Source organism: Myotis nattereri, assembly GCF_964212035.1.
Source record: "Myotis nattereri genome assembly, chromosome: 11".
Lineage (NCBI taxonomy): Eukaryota > Metazoa > Chordata > Mammalia > Chiroptera > Vespertilionidae > Myotis > Myotis nattereri.
In genome coordinates, this window is record NC_138086.1 from 72,370,740 (window position 1) to 72,387,994 (window position 17,255).

At 40.6% G+C, this 17,255-nt stretch overlaps 2 protein-coding genes across 4 annotated transcripts in view; one reads left to right on the top strand and one right to left on the bottom strand.

Annotated features, from left to right (window-relative positions):
* Positions 1 to 2,797, bottom strand: part of PNPLA8 (patatin like domain 8, phospholipase A2) — a 32,241-nt gene extending 29,444 nt beyond the window's left edge. The window contains exon 1 of one of the 3 annotated variants that reach the window (XM_081101823.1): positions 2,646 to 2,797. The gene's annotated coding sequence lies outside the window, so the exon portion shown is untranslated. The remainder of the gene's footprint in view (positions 1 to 2,645) is intronic. The other 2 variants (XM_081101822.1, XM_081101820.1) reach the window with 2 other exon arrangements.
* A 13,521-nt stretch (positions 2,798 to 16,318) lies between these two features.
* Positions 16,319 to 17,198, top strand: LOC308526878 (putative G-protein coupled receptor 141). Its single transcript, XM_081102131.1, has one exon. The coding sequence runs from the start codon at positions 16,335 to 16,337 to the stop codon at positions 17,118 to 17,120; it is 786 nt and encodes a 261-aa protein (XP_080958257.1). The 5' UTR covers positions 16,319 to 16,334; the 3' UTR covers positions 17,121 to 17,198.
* Positions 17,199 to 17,255: the final 57 nt, after the last annotated feature.

The following is a 17,255-nucleotide window of genomic DNA, read 5'->3' on the forward strand; positions in this document are numbered from 1 at the left end:
TCTTTACTGAAGACATCAGTAATACATTGTTATTTAAAGTATTGTGGGAGGGGTGTTCTAGTCTCAAATTTTCTCTTTAGACTACCTATTTATACAAAGACAGTTTGTATAAATACAATGGAGGTATAAATAGAATGAAGAAGAAATGTGGGAATTTCTAAGTGGAGGCTTTGCTGAGAACAGAAAGAATGAATTTATAGAGACTTCACTTAGTTATTGCAATAATGCAGACATAAAGTTACAAGGATTTTAATTAAGATAATCTATCTATAAAAATAAAAGCGCAATATGCTAATTAGACCGGACAGCCAAATGACCTTCTGGACATCATTCTGGACGTCCTTTTGGACAAAGCCACGGTGGCGGGGACAGAGGTGGTTAGGGGCAATCAGGCAGGCAGGCGAGTGGTTAGGGGCGATCAGGCAGGCAAGCAGTTAGGGGTGATCAGGCAGGCAGGCAAGCAGTTAGTGGCGATCAGGCAGGCAGGTGAGTGGTTAGGGGTGATCAGGCAGGCAGGCAAGTGGTTAGGGGCGATCAGTGCAGGCCAGGCTGAGGGACACCCCTTCCCCCCACACCTGTGTACCGATTTCATGCACTGGGCCTCTAGTAGTACTATAATGAAATAGAGGGCTACTCTTAGCCACACTTTGAAAGTGGGGAAACAACAACACAGGGCAGAGAAGAATGGCATAAGGAGACGGAGGTGTCAAGACAACTTAAGGATTTTTAATCAGAGACACAAGGAGAATGTCATTTGTAAATAGGAGATAACTGGGAAGGGGTCCAATTAAATATGAAAGAAAAATCTCTTGTATTTACAGTGGGACATTCAAGTGTAGGAGTACTATAGGAGCACAGGCTGTGGATGTGCATTTGGAGTTATCAGCACAGTGACAGCTGAAATCATGTTTGGATTTACAGTAATAATTATTGAGCATTTGGGTATCACAGGACCTGAAAAAAAAAACTTCCTTGAAAAGTGCTTATTTGCATATATACACTACATTTTCCATGACATTTCAGGATATTCATGGACTTACTAATTAATATATTCCTTTGATTTCAAATGTTAAAACTCTGTTTTAGAAAGATCAGGGCAGAGCCTTGACTGCCATACAGAGTCAGGAAGAGGAACTCTTCCAGAAAACAAAAAAGCACTGGGGGAGAGACAGCCTGAAAAAAGTCAGGGCAATGAATACAACAGCAAGGTCTAAAGAGAGGTGGACAATGAACCAAGTAAAGTACAAGAAATGGGAAAGATGAGAACTAAGACATGAGGGGCCCAAAACTCTAACTCGGACGTTTTCATCAACATATGACCCACAAGTGAGACAATATGTACCCTCAGCACAATTCCTTTGTCGTTCCTGAGCCAAAAAAACAAGTCAAAGTACAAGCGGTACTTTTAACTTTGCATGTTCCTGGAAGTAAATATATACCCTAGTGAAACTGATCCTTTCATTCAACATCACTCATTAAAAGGACATTGCTTTCAAGATTTTCATTTAGATCTCATATAGAAATAGAAAACAGTACCAACATTAAGAAAAAATTTGATTAATAAAAATTTAGAGGGGATCAATGGGGGAAAAAACAAAGGGGACATCTATAATACTTTCAACAATAAAGATAAACTTAAAAATATTTTAAAAATAAAAATTATGAAGTCAGAACATGTTCTTACACTGCAAGTACAACTAACTTGCACAAACAATTTAACAAAATAACTGCAATTGGGGCTTGAAACAACTGCCTCATCAGAGGCATAAACTCTCAGTTCACGGTTTAACATGCTTTAAAAATTTATATTTTACATTCTTAATATTTCACTGTTTTAACAGCATTTCCTCGATGCACAGAAACAGTGCTGTCACTTCTGAAACCTCAGCCATTAGGACTGTTCCTGGAAGTAACAACACCACTTTAAATAGGATCACAGTCCCCGATGCCAAACCTCTGGGCTGTTCCTAGGAGTCACCACTCTTCTCTGACATTATTGCATTAGGCACAGAAACCAGGTAGGTTCCTCCCAGTGTGATGATAGAAAAGACAATGACGGGAAGCAATGCAACGTAATGATTCATAGAGTTTCACCTTTTAATAAGCACACACCTGAGCCCGCGTAAGCAGCCGTAGTTGGGGACAGAGCTCCACGTAGGTGGCGACCAAAAATAAGTGGATGATAAATAAAAGTACCAAGCCACGGGGTCACCCGGAGCACTGACATTCGGGAATGCGGCAGAACGGGAAAACCGTTGTTGACCGTGATCAGCAAACTGCTGGAAAACCTACCGTCCGGGAGGGCCAAGCAGACTCCGGGTAACTGGGCCGGGAGTCGTGGGGGTGGGACCAGAGGAACCAAAACAACCCGCGCGTCTGGAGCCAGCAAAACGCACGGGGGCGGGCGAGGCGAAGGGCACCGCGCAGCCAACAGCCTCAGCGCCCGCGAGCTCCGGCCGGTGGCCGGCGGCCTTCCGGAACCTCGGTCCCGGGGCCTCCCGCAACCTGGGAGTCTTCCCGCCCTCCCCCTGGAAACGCCCTTCGCGGACAGAGGCGACCAGAAGGGCCGGTCAAGCGCCCGGCGCGCCCAGGCTTCCAGCTTCCCAAACTCATCGTTCCGCCTCGGGCCCCCAGCGGCCACTCACCCGAATGAAGGCCGCGACTACTTCGGTGGCAGCGACGACGCGCCACTTCCCCGCACGGACGTCCACCCCAGTCGGCTCGCATCAGCTGAGCTTCCAACATAAACCTGGGAGCAGCAGCCGGGCTCCACCCCTCCCCGCTCCGCCCCGCCCCGGCGGAAGTGACGCGCACGCGGCCCGCGTCGGCCCGCCCACCCGGGGAGGAGCGCTTCCGATTCGCTCGGGCCTCTGCCTCCCCTTCGGCGGCCGCGCCTCCCCCGCCCGGAGACATGCGCAGTAGAGCGTGACTGAGCGCGAGGCGGCGGCGTGCGAGTGGGCGTGCGTGTGGGCACGCGCCCGCCAGCGCCTGGAGCGGCGCCACGAGGGGGCGGGCGAGGGAGTTTGTTTTCGTCTGTTTCTGGGCCTCCGTCCCCCGTCAGCTGACCGCAGCCTCCGTGCCCATGTCCTTGAGGGCCCTGGCTGCGTTTTGTCTGGACCTGGGAGCTGGACGCTGGGTTGCTGACCGCTCAGGGGGTGGCGAGCAGCAGGCGCCCGCGCCCCTAACGCTGAGCCGGCACCTTACCCGGGCTTGGCCACCGGACCAAACACCGCTGGGAGACGCCTGCACATACATTAGCTCATTGAAAGGGAGCCTGCGGAGTTAGCATGCACCGCCCCGCAGAAAGCCCCACACTTAACACATTTTCCTAATGCTGACATTCTGTGCACACCAGGTCAGCAAACTAGAGATGGCCCTTAGGGCAAATATGGCCCACTCCCTCTTTTTGTTTTTTAATCCTCATCCGAGGATATTTTTCTATTGATTTTTAGGGAGAGTGGAAGAGAGAGGGAAAGACAGAGAGAAACACATGGATTGGTTGCCTTCTAGACCGGGGCCCCAGCGGGGAGAAGCCTGCAACCGTACATGCCCTTGACGAGAATCAAACCTGTGGCCCTACAGCCCGCAGGCCCGCACTCTATATCCACTGAGCCAGAACGCTGGTTGTGTGTGTGTGTGTGTGTGTGTGTGTGTGTGTGTGTGTGTGTGTGTGTGACGTCTCTGAGCTAAGAATGGTTTTTACATTTTTCTCAGTGGTTAAAAGAAAGAAAAAGAATGTTTTGGGAGACATGGCAATGACATGAAATTCAAATTCGCTGTCCATAAAAAAAAAAGTTTGATTAGAACACAGCCATGCCCATTCTTTTGTATGCCAAGCAGCTTTCATGCGACAGCACCGAATTTGGGTAGTTACAACAGCGTCCCTTACTCTCCTGAATTGACCTTAAAAATCAGTGGGGGTTAGGAAGCACACAAAAGTGTCATTACTAGACTGCAAACTAAAAAGGTTACCATGACTGTTACTCTCTCCCCCTAGACTCACACGTCTCATGGGTGCTAGCTTTAGCTCCCTGTAAGATTATGTAAAGCCTTTTAGGAAGGAACTGTATGAGCTGCCAAAAGTAGTGTTAAACTGACATTACTGTTATTATTACTCGTTATTATTGATTATGAGGTGACAGCCAGCTTGCTAGGCTTTTGGGGCACAAATGGATGGATTCTATACTTCATAATGCCTGGCAAACCCCTGCAGTACATAATCCAGACATGTTATTTAGCTATACAATAGTTAAAAGATATATGCACAAATTAAACTTTAGAGGCATATGGAAGTATCTTCAGTTTTGGAGAAATGTTTCTCCCTATTATTAAAGGAAAAATTATTCCTTTACCTTGTTATTCTTTAGGCTTGTTAAAATGATAAGGAAGACTTCATTTAGGACTAGTGGCTGTAGGTGCCAATACTGTAATAGGGAAGACAGTTGAGTCTCAATCATGAATACCGCAAAGACAGCTGGAGATGTACATTCAGTGAGCAGAGTGAAAGAAGTCGGTGGATGGGAAATAACTAAGAGGGGACATTAAGTGTAGGGGTGATTCTTACTAAACAGACCTTACAGAATTCTTGCTGGAGATAGACCAGTGTGATCAGATATTAAGGGTGAGAAATGAGGGATTTGATCAGATACCAACGATGATAAGATAGCAAGGTGGGAAATTCTCTCTAAACTGACTTAACAGGATTCTTGCTAAAACTGGACTTGGCAGGCCAAAGACAAGACCCAGGCAAGAAGTCTGGAGAAGGTAGGTTTCATTCTGAAGCCTCTTCTCTTGGCTTGTAGGTGGCCACCTGCTGGCTGTGGGCTCACATGACTTCTTCATTATGCGTCATGGCTCAAGAGTACAAATGTTAAGAAAGGGAAATTACGCTGGATGATCCAGGTTGGCTCAATCTAAATCACATGAGCCATTAAAACAGAGGACTTTCTCAGACTGGAAGCAGTAGAAGCATGACAGAGGGTAGTCATAGATATTCATGAGTGGTAGGGGTGGTGGGGACAATTTGACAAGAAATGCAGGGGGCTTACAGAGCTAAGAGATGTGTTCTGGCTGATAGTTAGCAAGAAAATAGACACTTTAGCTCTACAGTTACAGGAAGCTAAATTGTGCCAACAACCTACATGACCTTTAAAAGAATTTATTGCACCAGAGCCACCAGATAAAAGCCTAGGCTGACTGATATCTTGACTTTGACCTTGTGAGACCTGTTGCAGAGGAACCAGTTGACCCTATCTGGACTTCTGACCTGCAGAATTGTGTCATAATGCCTCTGAGCTGTTCCAAGTTACTAAATGTGTGCTATTTTGTTTCAGCAGCAATAGGAAAATTAATATAATTACCTTCATGTAGTTTGAGGAAATGAAGGCAAGGACTTTGTTTTGATCCTTAGCTCTTAGGCCTGGCATTTAGTAGGTACTCAGTAAATATTTGACGAATACATCTTGATTGAATTAGATTCATTGATTCAACAGTTATATTCTGAGGGCCTATCAAAAAGCATCAAGCAATTTGATAAAAAAATAAAATAAAATTGAAGAATCTTCACAGAATTCATGGCATACATTTAAGTAATTATACTACTAATGTGGAAAGAGTGCTAACAGGGATATGCATCCAATATTGTAAGAACTCAGAGCAGGTACACCCAGCCCAACCTGTGGAGTTAGGAAAACTTACTTGGAGAAGGAATTTCTGAGCTGAGTCTTAAAAGATGAAGTTGTTAGCAAGACAGATGACAGCAGTGGAGGTGGTAAAGGTGTGGAAGAAGAGAAATAGTTTTAGAGAGAATAGACAAAGGCAATGAGATAAACAATACAGTTACTGAGTACTCACAGGAATGCACGAAAGGAACTATGATCTTTTCCATGTTGCTGGTCCTGGAAATGTGATATAAGAGTTGGGGATTAGGGGGACCTGGGCAGAGCTTGCACTTAATATTCTGGGTAATCAGTCATCGTTAGATTTTTAAGGCAAAAGAGTACTATGGTCAAATTTATGTTTTAAGTAGATTTTTTGGGGCATCATGAGAAGTCAAGATTTGGAGGAAATGAGCTCTGTTCTTGTTATCTATTTTCCTACTTAATCTATTCTTTCTTCACCCAAGAGTTTGCCTTAGCAACTTTGAAACAGTTCATCCAACTTCCTGCTGGGACATCCCCCCAGGAGCTAAACCAGTTGTATTAGGTAATTTTCTGGGTGAACAAAGAATAGTTTTAATAGAAAATTTCTATCCCAGCTTTTAGCATAAAAGTAACAACACAAAATTAAAATCTTAAAGACACAAATAATCATATTTTGTTTAACTTGCTTTTGAATCTGAGTTATATTTTACTTTTTATATTTTTGTAGATAATTTCTTTACTTCATACATATTTGTACACCATGTTATCCAGTTAAAATTGTATTTTAAAATACGTTTTTATTTATTTTTAGAGAGAGAGGAAGGGAGAGAGATAGAAACATCAATGAGAGAGCTGCCTCCTGCACGCCCCCCACTGGGGATTAAACCTGTAATCCAGGCATGTGCCCTGACCCGGAATCACACTGATGACCTCTTGGTTCCTGGGTCAATGCTCAACCACTGAGCCACACCAGCCAGACCTCAGTTAAAAATTTAGCAAAATCTTAAAATGCCCTAATATTGAGTTTTATTGTCGTTTTCGTAGAGACTACTATCAATATTTCTGTTCTTAACTTCAGAGTTAAGACAGGATTGGAGCCCTAGCCTTATTTACCTTTTACTGTTTGTGAGACTTTGAGGAAATAACTTCTGCAAGCCTTTCTTTTTTCATCAGTAAAAGTTCTCAAAATCCAAACTTAATCACCTAAGGTTATTTTGATCTACAGCCAGGGGATGCGGTGCTGTGATTGGACAGCATGGTAAGGCTACCTCAGATTCCTCAGCAACGCCCTAGGATGTTGGGTTATTTAGAAAACAGCATCTCCCTCCGAATCTGTATTGGCAGAAAGGTTTTGCCCAGAAGAAGGAGAGGAATGCAGAAGAACAAAATGGTTGAGCACACAGCAAGCAGATAAGATATGAATGAGTCAGTCCCTACATGCAAGTACCCTTCCCTTTAGTGGTTTTACAATCTCTAAGCACTTAAAGATTTGTCAGAGATTAGCACTGGAAAGTACATCACTTGTAAAAAGCATGGGCTTTGAAGCTGGACAGACTTAAATTCTTGTTTTTGCTTTGCCACTTACTTGAGCAACTCCTGAAAAATATATCCTTCTGTTTACAAGTAAATTTGGATCCAGTTTGAGATAGAAAGTAAATTTTTGAAAGGCAGTAATACTTGCTTGTATCATCTCATAAAATCTCAAAAGTATGGATTTCAGAGCCATATGAACCAGAGTTATTTTATTTCTCCCAAAATGATGGTGGGCACATGTTGTAACCTCCTGAGTCTTATTTTTCATATCCAAAAAAAAAAAAAAATGGGTACAATAATACCAATCTTACAGGATTTTTACAGTGATGTATATGAGATAATATATGTGAAATGCCTAGTATTTAAAAAAATATTTATAGTACACTTTTCATGACTTGATCATTGTAGAAGCCTTTGAATACATATGGTCAATAAAAGAGATGTGGTCCCAGTTCCACTATGAACACAGAGAATATACTCAGTAAATTTTGTTAATATTACTAGCATATCAATACCAATTCAATGGGGCTGAAAAGAAGTACATGGGGTTCAAGGGATGTTATTTGAACTAAGAGGCTAGCCTGAAGCAATGCAATAGGATGCTAAATTCTGTTCAGTACAAGTTATATTTTTGAGCATTGGCTATGTAGGTGCAGTTCACGCCTTCAAAGTGTTGATATAGCCCAGCCAGTGTGGGTTAGTGGTCATCGGTTCCCTGTCAGGGCACATGCCTGGGTTTTGGGCTTGATCCCCAGCAGGGGGCATGCAGGAGGCAGCCAATTAATGTTTCTCTCTATATATACCTCTTCCTTAAGGGGTGGCAGGAGGTTGGGGGAGTGGGGGAATTCGGGGAGTTTGACTGTGTTGAACATTCAAACATAATATTGTTTTAATATTGAGATCATGTTTCATTTATTTTAATTTTGGGGAAAAAAGGGAAGAAAGAATACAAAAATCAAGTAAATTAGTCTTTTTTAAAAAATTTATCTTTATTGTTGAAAGTATTACAGATGTTCCCTTTGGGTCTTTTTCCTCATTCACCCCCTTTATCCGTACCAAGCCTCCACCACACTATTGTCTGTGTCCATGGTAAGATAGTCTTACTGTAAGTATCCTCTTGAAATAACTTTAAAGTACAAACAACATTAAGCTTTTGAAGCATTAGTCAATCAAGCAGAAAGTCTACATGTTTCTTAGTTACACAACTCACAGAAATAATTAGGCATAGATTTTCACGATTTCATGTCATTTCAAAAACAGAACCCAGATTACTTTTCTATAGCATCTTTAAAGAACTGTGCCTTCACTTTCCCTTCCAGAAGGAAAAATGTTAGAGGTGCAATATCAGAGAAGAGACCTGATCAAAATGGAAATAAAAGAGGAGGTTGGAAGAAGGGATATTTGGTTTCAAAAATTTAACTTGAGAAAATACCCAAGTTAAGAAATGCAGCTACGTGCATCTCAACACAAAGGCTGAGATGACACAAAGCAAAGACTCCCAGGGCCTGCACGGGAGGGGATGGGCTGGGAGGGAATATGCGTGGTGTTTTAGAGGAAGATGAATGGAGATACAATTGATAGTGCTCAGAGCTTAGCTCTTTGACCATAACTTTACTGCCATCATTTAATAATGGGCAGACCATAAAGAATTTATGTAGTAAATTGTACAGGGACCTGCTTCCTGCATTTAGAATCCTTTGTTTGTGTTACTGTGAGGAAAGATGCAGACAACCACTGTTGCCTCCTGGAGAGGCGTCCCTACTCCTTCCTTGTGCACTGCAGCACAACGCACGGTGCTGCAGGGCAGTCGGCTCAGGGGGCGAGACCCTTCCACAGGCACAGGCTGTGAGGTTCTAAGATGGGTTGTGGAGTCAACACATATCCTATTCTGGCCAAAGAGGTGTATGGACAGGTCTGCTGGAGGGCTTCCAGAAATGTTTTTCTCCCTGATAAAAAGAGGCACTAGGGCAGCGGTTCTCAACCTGTGGGTCGTGACCCCTTTGGCAGTCGAACGACCCTTTCACAGGGGTCGCCTAAGACATTCCTGCATATCAGATATTTACATTACGATTCATAACAGTAGCAACATTACAGTTGCGAAGTAGCAATGAAAATAATTTTATGGTTGGGTCACAACATGAGGAACTGTATTTAAAGGGCCAGAAGGTTGAGAACCACCGCCCTAGGGGGATACAGTGCCTTTTTTGGTCTCTCCATAAACTGGTGTGAGAATCTGAAAACTGAAGCAAATGCTGCCATTTTGTAGCCATGAGAGGAAGGAAAGCCATGAAATTCACAGGGAAGCCAGATCAAAGCTTCACCATCACTCAGTGCTCAGAAGTAACCTCCCCTGGTTAAAACCACTATTCACACTCTGAACAAGGCATCAGATCTTGATTAACAAAATCCTTTGGGGCTTGGCCTCTCCTGGAGAAGACAGTTTATTTTTGAAGATCAGGTGAGATGTTGAGTAACCAGACCCTGCAAAAGATCCAAGAGGTCTGTAGTCACTGGTGTAATAAGACAAAGCAATTATTGGCCTGCTTAGCCAGAAGGAAATGTGAGGTTTCTTTGAAGGCTTGAGATGTGCACCTCAGAATTGAAATCTTTCATGACTGTGGCAGTTTTTTTGTAAGAGTTTACTTGAGTCAAACTGGTGACATATGCCTGGAAGAAGATCTCAAAAGTGCTTGATGACTGTGCTATTTATTTGAGTTCTTCAAACATTTAAAGCATGAACTAGGTCACCACAAGTCCCATTTTGACTTCAACATTCAAAACCAGACTATCCCTATGGCCAGCCTCCTTTGTGGCCCATAACTGGCATTTTCAAATTTTATCATATAAATAAGCAAAAAATTTTCTGTCTTTAAGAACCCTCATTTGATCCTATATCCCACCAACTATTGCCCTCTTACTCTACCCACACCTTTGCAGTCAATGGACAGTTTTCAAACCTTAGCTTGTGTGTCCTCTTGGCAGCATCTGACACTGTTGACCTTTCCATTCTTGAAATCCCTTTATTCTTTGGATTCCTCAACAGTTCTTCTCCTGGTTATTTTCTGTGCCATCTCCCCCCAGTTCCAAATACACCTGCTTAACCATTCAGTGCTTGCCATTCTTCACATAAAAGCTGGCAGCATATCTCTAGGAAAGAGAGGAGGTAAGATCACGGGGAGTAGGAATTATTTAATAAATTGTGCTTTCTTTAGTAAATCTGTCCAATAAAACTTTCTGTAATTGAACACTTGAGATGTGACTAATGGAATTGTTAAGTTGATTTAGTTCGAATTAATTGATATGGCCACAGGTGTCAAATGTCTACCGTATTGAACAAGGCAGTGTAAGTCTTGTACACAAAGTGTGGTCCATGGATCAGCAGCTTATGTGTCACCTGGGTGCCAGTTAGAATCTCAGGCTCCTACACAGACCTGCTGAATCAGAATCTCCAGGTGATTCATAACCATAACTTTGGGAAACATTGCTCTAGAAGGTTATTTTTAAAGCACTACAATGACAAACACATGTGTGTGGTCTAGTACGGCTTCTGGATATTATTATACCATGAAAAAGTTCTGTCTGTGGATTTCCATGTCAGGAGGTCCCTCTGGATATTGAAGTACTTGACATCTCTCATTTCGAAAGCAGTTGAGTTTAATCTATTGATCTGAGTTACATCTTATTCTTCAGTCTAGAATGTGATATGTCATGTGTTAAACAACCTGTTCTTTTTCTGTGTTCTGAAGAAACATTATCTTCCTTTCATAAATGAGTAGTATAAAGCAGAGTAATAATAATAATAATAATAATAATAATAATAATAATAATAAATTAAACCACATTACACCATAACCTCCAAAGAAGTAACCTACTTTTTAGATACTGAAATCAGATTGGTATTCTAAGGCCCAAAAGATGGTTGATACAAAGCATTTAGAGATCTGAAGCTAAAAGAAAGATTGTAGGCAAAGTTTATGTTGAATAAAATATTTCCTAACTATTGATTGAATGTCTCCATGCTCTGAAATGCTTCTGTACTGTTAGGAGACAAATTATCTAAAACACAAGACTCTTGAAATATGGTAAAGCCTCCATTGTTGTGACCTGGGAGATGGTCAGATGGTCACCTCTGGTGGCAGAGCAGGTCCCAGAAAACTTGTAAAAATAAAGTTAAATATGAAAACTATCTTAGGCTAATCACCAACGTTAATTCCTTATTCTAACATTTTGCGGGGCTAGGGCAGAGAACTATATTGAAAGAATAATTTTAATTTGCTAGGATTTCAGAAAATAGTTTTAGTTAAACATTAAGGCCCATTCCAAAAATAAGTTTCCAGATATTCCAGAGAAGAAGATGGGAAATTAAGCCATAGATTGTTAAAGGATCACCAGAAATGACCTCAGGTTCAGCATGTGTTCATCATGGTGCAGTGGACATGAGGGCTTGGAACAGGGATGTGGTTTTCACCTCTATCTGCTCCCTACATAGCCCTTGCGGCCTATGGTAGTTTTCTAAACTCTGAATTGTGGTGACTTTATTTCTTCAATAAGAGGGTTGTACTATCTAGACTAGTTGACTTCTAACTCTCATATTAAGGTTTTGTTATTTCTCTTTAAAATCTGGCCATTGCTTATGGGAAAAAAAAAAAAACACCCCTGAATTCTGACTATAGTGGGAAAAAATATGGAATACATGCAATCTTCTAACTGTGCTGTAAATATAAATACATACAATTCAGTACTTTGAAATCCTTACATAATCAATGTGAACATTTAATTTGTGTGCTGGTCATAGTTCCAAATTATAACTGAATTTCATTTTCATGCTCCACTCTTGGTCACTTCTATCTCATTGCCTAGTTTAGTTTTCCATCAGACAAGTCATCTATAAATATTGCCTGGTTTTAATGGGAACAGGCTTTATTCCGCTGATTCCAGGAACACATTTATATCTGTAAAATGAATCCTGCCAGAAAATATGCCCAAATCCAGAATATAACCTAGATTTTTTTATTTTTGAATTAATATAAGGATATATATATTATATATAGCATCCCCCAAAATGTATACACACTTTGAATAGTTATTATATAGATTATATTATATTTTCCCCCAAAATGTATGCACACTTTGAATAATTATACATTCCACTGGGTTAAATCTGAAAAAAAAAATCAATTGCGCTATCAGCAATTAAGGTGTGTATGTATATTTTTGGGACACCCTGTGTGGTGTGTGTTTGTGTATGTGTGTGTGTACAAACTTGCTTTTGATAGTAAGAATTAGAAATTGCATCTTCTATTGAGAGTTTTCCTTGAAATATGGCTCCATTAGGTTTTGATTCTGTTTTATATCTCTGTGGCTACAAGCACTATCAGACATTCCTATAGCAAGTAATTCAGATGGGGATGATTCTCATTCTTTTCCAAAGCAAATGGAAATATTACCAGTTGTTACCTTAATGCAGGCCATAATGAGCTTGCTATATAGGTGAAAGAGTCGTGGTCCTTTGGAATTCCTGTAGCTGAACAATAATATGATTGGGGCCTGGGTTTGCCTGTAACTTCTGAAGATATGTTGGTTTCCTACACCTTTATGTATACTAAACACAATACTTCCTTAAAAGTATGTTAGAGTTCTTAGCCCAGCTAAAGATGATTATAAAGTTAGTGCAGGAAGTGAGAAGGTTGATGTAAGAAAATGAAAGATTTTGAGAAAAATGAAATGAATGCTCTTACTGAAGTGACATCACCAGAGGGTCAAGCTTCGAAAGATTCATATCTCCACATGGCAGTTAATGAAGGAAGACAGTCTTTGGAAATTGAAAGGCAAAGATAGAAATATTTTCAGTTTATTGCCGAGAATATGAAAGTCTCACAGAAAGTACTTCTCCAGGTCATTCTTATTTTGAATGTGAAACATTTGGGGTAAAACATACAAATGTGATAAAAACAAAACAACAGCATTTGAAAGAAAACAACCTGTAATTTTTTCACACTAAGAGGAAAAATTCTTCCAGATAAGTTATTGATAGAGAAAATGCAAGTTGTTACTTATAGAAATAATGTTGGAACTGTTTAACCACAAGCTATAGAAATAAACATCCGTTTGTGGTCCAGTTTATCTGGTCCTCCATCTTGACTGTTCAGCGTCAGAAACCTCTGTCCACAGCTTGAACTATTCTCCAGTTCATCATTCGTCCCAGATCTCTCTTGACTGTTGTCGGTAGCGGAGCCTTGATTATAGCAAACTGCTCTTATTGCCTGCCCTGGTGTGGATCACCAACAAATGACCCGGGTGCCTTGAATCCTCCACCAGAAGCAAATCATAAGAGGAAAAGAACCAGTAAGTAGTTTGGGTAGTAATTTGTTTCTTCATAGAAAACAGATCTAGACATTTCAGTACTTGTTTTTTTGTGTGTTTTTAAAAAATATTTTAAATTGATTTTTAGAGAGAGAGGAAGGCAGAGAGAGCGAGCGAGCAACGTTGGTGCGAGAGTGTAACATGGATAGGCTGTTTCCTGCAGGCTTCCAGCTAGGGGCTGAGCCCACAACCTGGGCATGCTCTGACCAGAAATCCAGGAATCGAACCAGTAACCTTTCGATGCATGGAACGACACCCAAGCAGCTGAGCCACACCGGCCAGAGCTTAGTACTTGGTTTTAATGAGCAAAGAAATTACAGGCTATTGAAGGATAATGTTGGGGCTGCGGTGGTCATAAGGGTAAGATTCAGCTTCTCCCTTTCCTGTGAATTTACCACTACACATTTAAAAATCCATAAGACGATTCGGAGAAGCAACTATAAAAGAAAGGGATCTGATGTTTGTGAAAGATCTTTGTGCACATTAGAGGGGAGAAGTAGCATTGACACTTTGATGACCTATGTCAGTGAATCTGTCATGTTCTTTGTAGATACAATCTAACATACTTCTCACAACATTCTTGGGAAATAGATCTTCCTATTTTCATATTTACAGCTGAAGAGACAACTTTATAGTTAAGTATTTGTTCCAGGATTAGCCAGCTAGTAAGAGGCAGTGCAACCTGTTTCTCAAAGTGTCCATTCAAAGTGTAGAACTGATAAATAGAGTAATTTAGGTTTTCAATGCTTTAAAATAATTTCAAACTTAAATCTTGTCTGCTTAGACTTGAGGACTGCCAAAGTGTTAAAACTAAGGGAGTATCTTACTTGTTGTATAAGCACTATATATTTTACATATGTGTACTTTGTTAAAATGTATCTTTCAGCACATAAAATTTAGGTTGTTATGCAAGTTATAAATTGTGTTCTTCAGCTACAATAAATTCTTATTTGAGGGTATTAAATCCGCAAGTTCCAATATAATTTTTCACAAAGAAAATCAAGTTATTCTAAGACGATTCTGTCTCAGCAGAAGAAAAATATGAAGATATTTAGATGTTCACTGTGGAATAACTTCTTCCTCAGGTACAAATGCTCAAATTCTGCTCCGGCCAGGTGGGCAGGAGATACATGATGAAAATGGACACAGACGCTTTCTGAGGGGAAAGTCTGCTGTGCTGAAGCCTGGCTCTCATACTGTCTAATCAAAGGTCTGAAAAGTATTTTTTAATTGTCAGATATTTATTAAATGCTTATTGATGCAACAACGATTTTATGTAACATAACTGTGTATCTACCCCTATGTAGAGTAAGGAGAAAGTGGTAAATAATGTCTTTTTGCTTTTATTATTTCACCTTAAGAATCATCACTTTTTAAAATTTATCTTTATTGTTGAAAGCATTACAGATGTTCCCCCTTTCTCCCCACTGACACCCTCTACCCCTTCCCCACCCCGTCCCCAAGAATCATAACTTTTATATGGCTTTTTAAAAATATATATTTTATTGATTTTTTTTTTTTTTTTTTTTTTTACAGAGAGGAAGGGAGAGGGATAGAGAGTTAAAAACATCGATGAGAGAGAAACATCCATCAGCTGCCTCCTGCACACTCCCCACTGGGGAGGTGCCCGCAACCAAGGTACATGCCCTTGACCGGAATCGAACCTGGGACCCTTGAGTCCGCAGACCGATGCTCTATCCACTGAGCAAACCAGTTAGGGCTATATGGCTTTTTATTTCAGTTATAAAGCTGTCTCAAACACACTAACTCATTTAGTTTTCCAGTAGCCCTTTAAAGTAAGCAGTATGGCCATTCCCATTTCAAAGCTAGAGCTCCATGCACATTCCCGCAGCAGCTAACCGGCAGGGTTGGCACTTACTTGCAGGACGGTAGATTGCCAGCACTCTTCCTGCTACGCAGTCACTACCCCTTATGCATCTGTACCCGGAAAACTCAAATAAAAACTCCATAGAACCTACTCTCAAACCCAAACTTTTTACCAAAATGTTAACACATCAGTCTAGGAAAAGATTCAGGGTTCGGAAGAAGAAAAGAATGTCGGTAATATATATTCCTGCTCAAAAATTATTCACAGAAAATATTTTTAAATGTCTGATACATCTTCTTACAAGAATTACACATGATTGAGACTGTCTTCTCTACACAGACTGGGCTTTCTGACAATAGGAGGGATGGCCTTTATAGATCTGACATGAATACGCACTGTGGGTATACTGACCTGGCCTTTATTTTTTAAAAAAATTATTTTGTCCATTATGAATTTTTTGCATTGATTTTGATTTCTAAAAGATATTGCATTAAAATAGTATTCTCTGTGATGACTGAGTTTTTGGCCCTTCCTTAAATTTCAGGCTAGAGCTAACATGTCTCAGACTGATCCCGGCTTTGATACCTGAGCCTAGGCGTATAGGTTAATAGAATACCTGAGTGTACAGCCAAATTTTATATTTAAAAAAACACTTATTTTCATAATTTTGTCCCATTCAACTCTGCTTATTCAATATGTTTGGATAATCAAGCGGAGCCTCTGACAGTATTTATTGGATACACAGTTTTAGGTTTGTAAATAATTGGCTAGGATTGCAAAACGCAATACTATTAATGTGCAGTTGCTGTAAAGTCTCAATGTGTTCATTATACTTTCGTAAAACTTCTCATTTAAGGGCTTGTGGTCTTCTAAGCATTTTGTGGTGAAACATGGATTCAATCAATGCAACCACCCCATCAAACATCTCAAAGGCACCCCTCAGGATGATTCTCATAATACTCTACGGCATGGTTTTGCTTGGAGGTACTATTGGAACGGTATTGATGTCCCGTTTGATGTTCAAAAAGAAGAGCCGATCAGTGATCGCCACTATTGTTCTTAATATCATAGTGCTACACTCAGTCCTCTTGGTCAGCCTTCCGTTCCGCCTCAGCTATTATGCATTAAATGTCTGGGAGCTCGGATCCTTTACCTGCCGATTGGTTAGCAGCATAGTATACTGTCACATGTACCTCACCTTCGTCTTCTATGTGGCCATCGTCATACTCCGATTGCTCATCTATTTTAAGAAACTCCAAATGCAAGAGTTACAAAAGTACCATGCGGTAGTTTTAAGCATTTGTATTTGGATGGTGGGTAGCCTAGTTTTTCTGCCAATATTTTTTTTACTATATGGCATAGATCCAAGTTACTCAGGATACCGATGCTTTGAGTTCTACAAAGATCTCAACCGCAGGAAAGTCATTATGGTGAACTATTCTATGATTGTCATTATGATCACAGTGGTCATGACCCTCTTTCTGATACAGGTGGGTGTCATCGTTCAACTGATGAAGGCTCTTAGGCCTGGTCTGTGGACCCATCAAGAGTTCAGAGCTCAAATCAAGAGCTTCTTTTTCCTTATAGTAATAGTTGTCTGTTTTGTACCCCACCATGCATTCCGGGTACACTTTATTCGAAATTATTCAGGGACAGAAAATTCTGAGCTAGTTCTTTATAATGAAATTTTTATTGCTTTAACTACTTTCTGTTGCCTGGATATGCTGTGTTTCATAGGTGGAGTTATTCATTAAACAATGTTATGTCACTTGCTTTGTAATCAGTTTTCTATCATTGTAACAAAATAGTTTCAATTAAATGGATTCTACTATGACTTCAAATTGTCTGCTCTTAGTCATTACCAAATTATTTTTCCATGAAAAACTGTG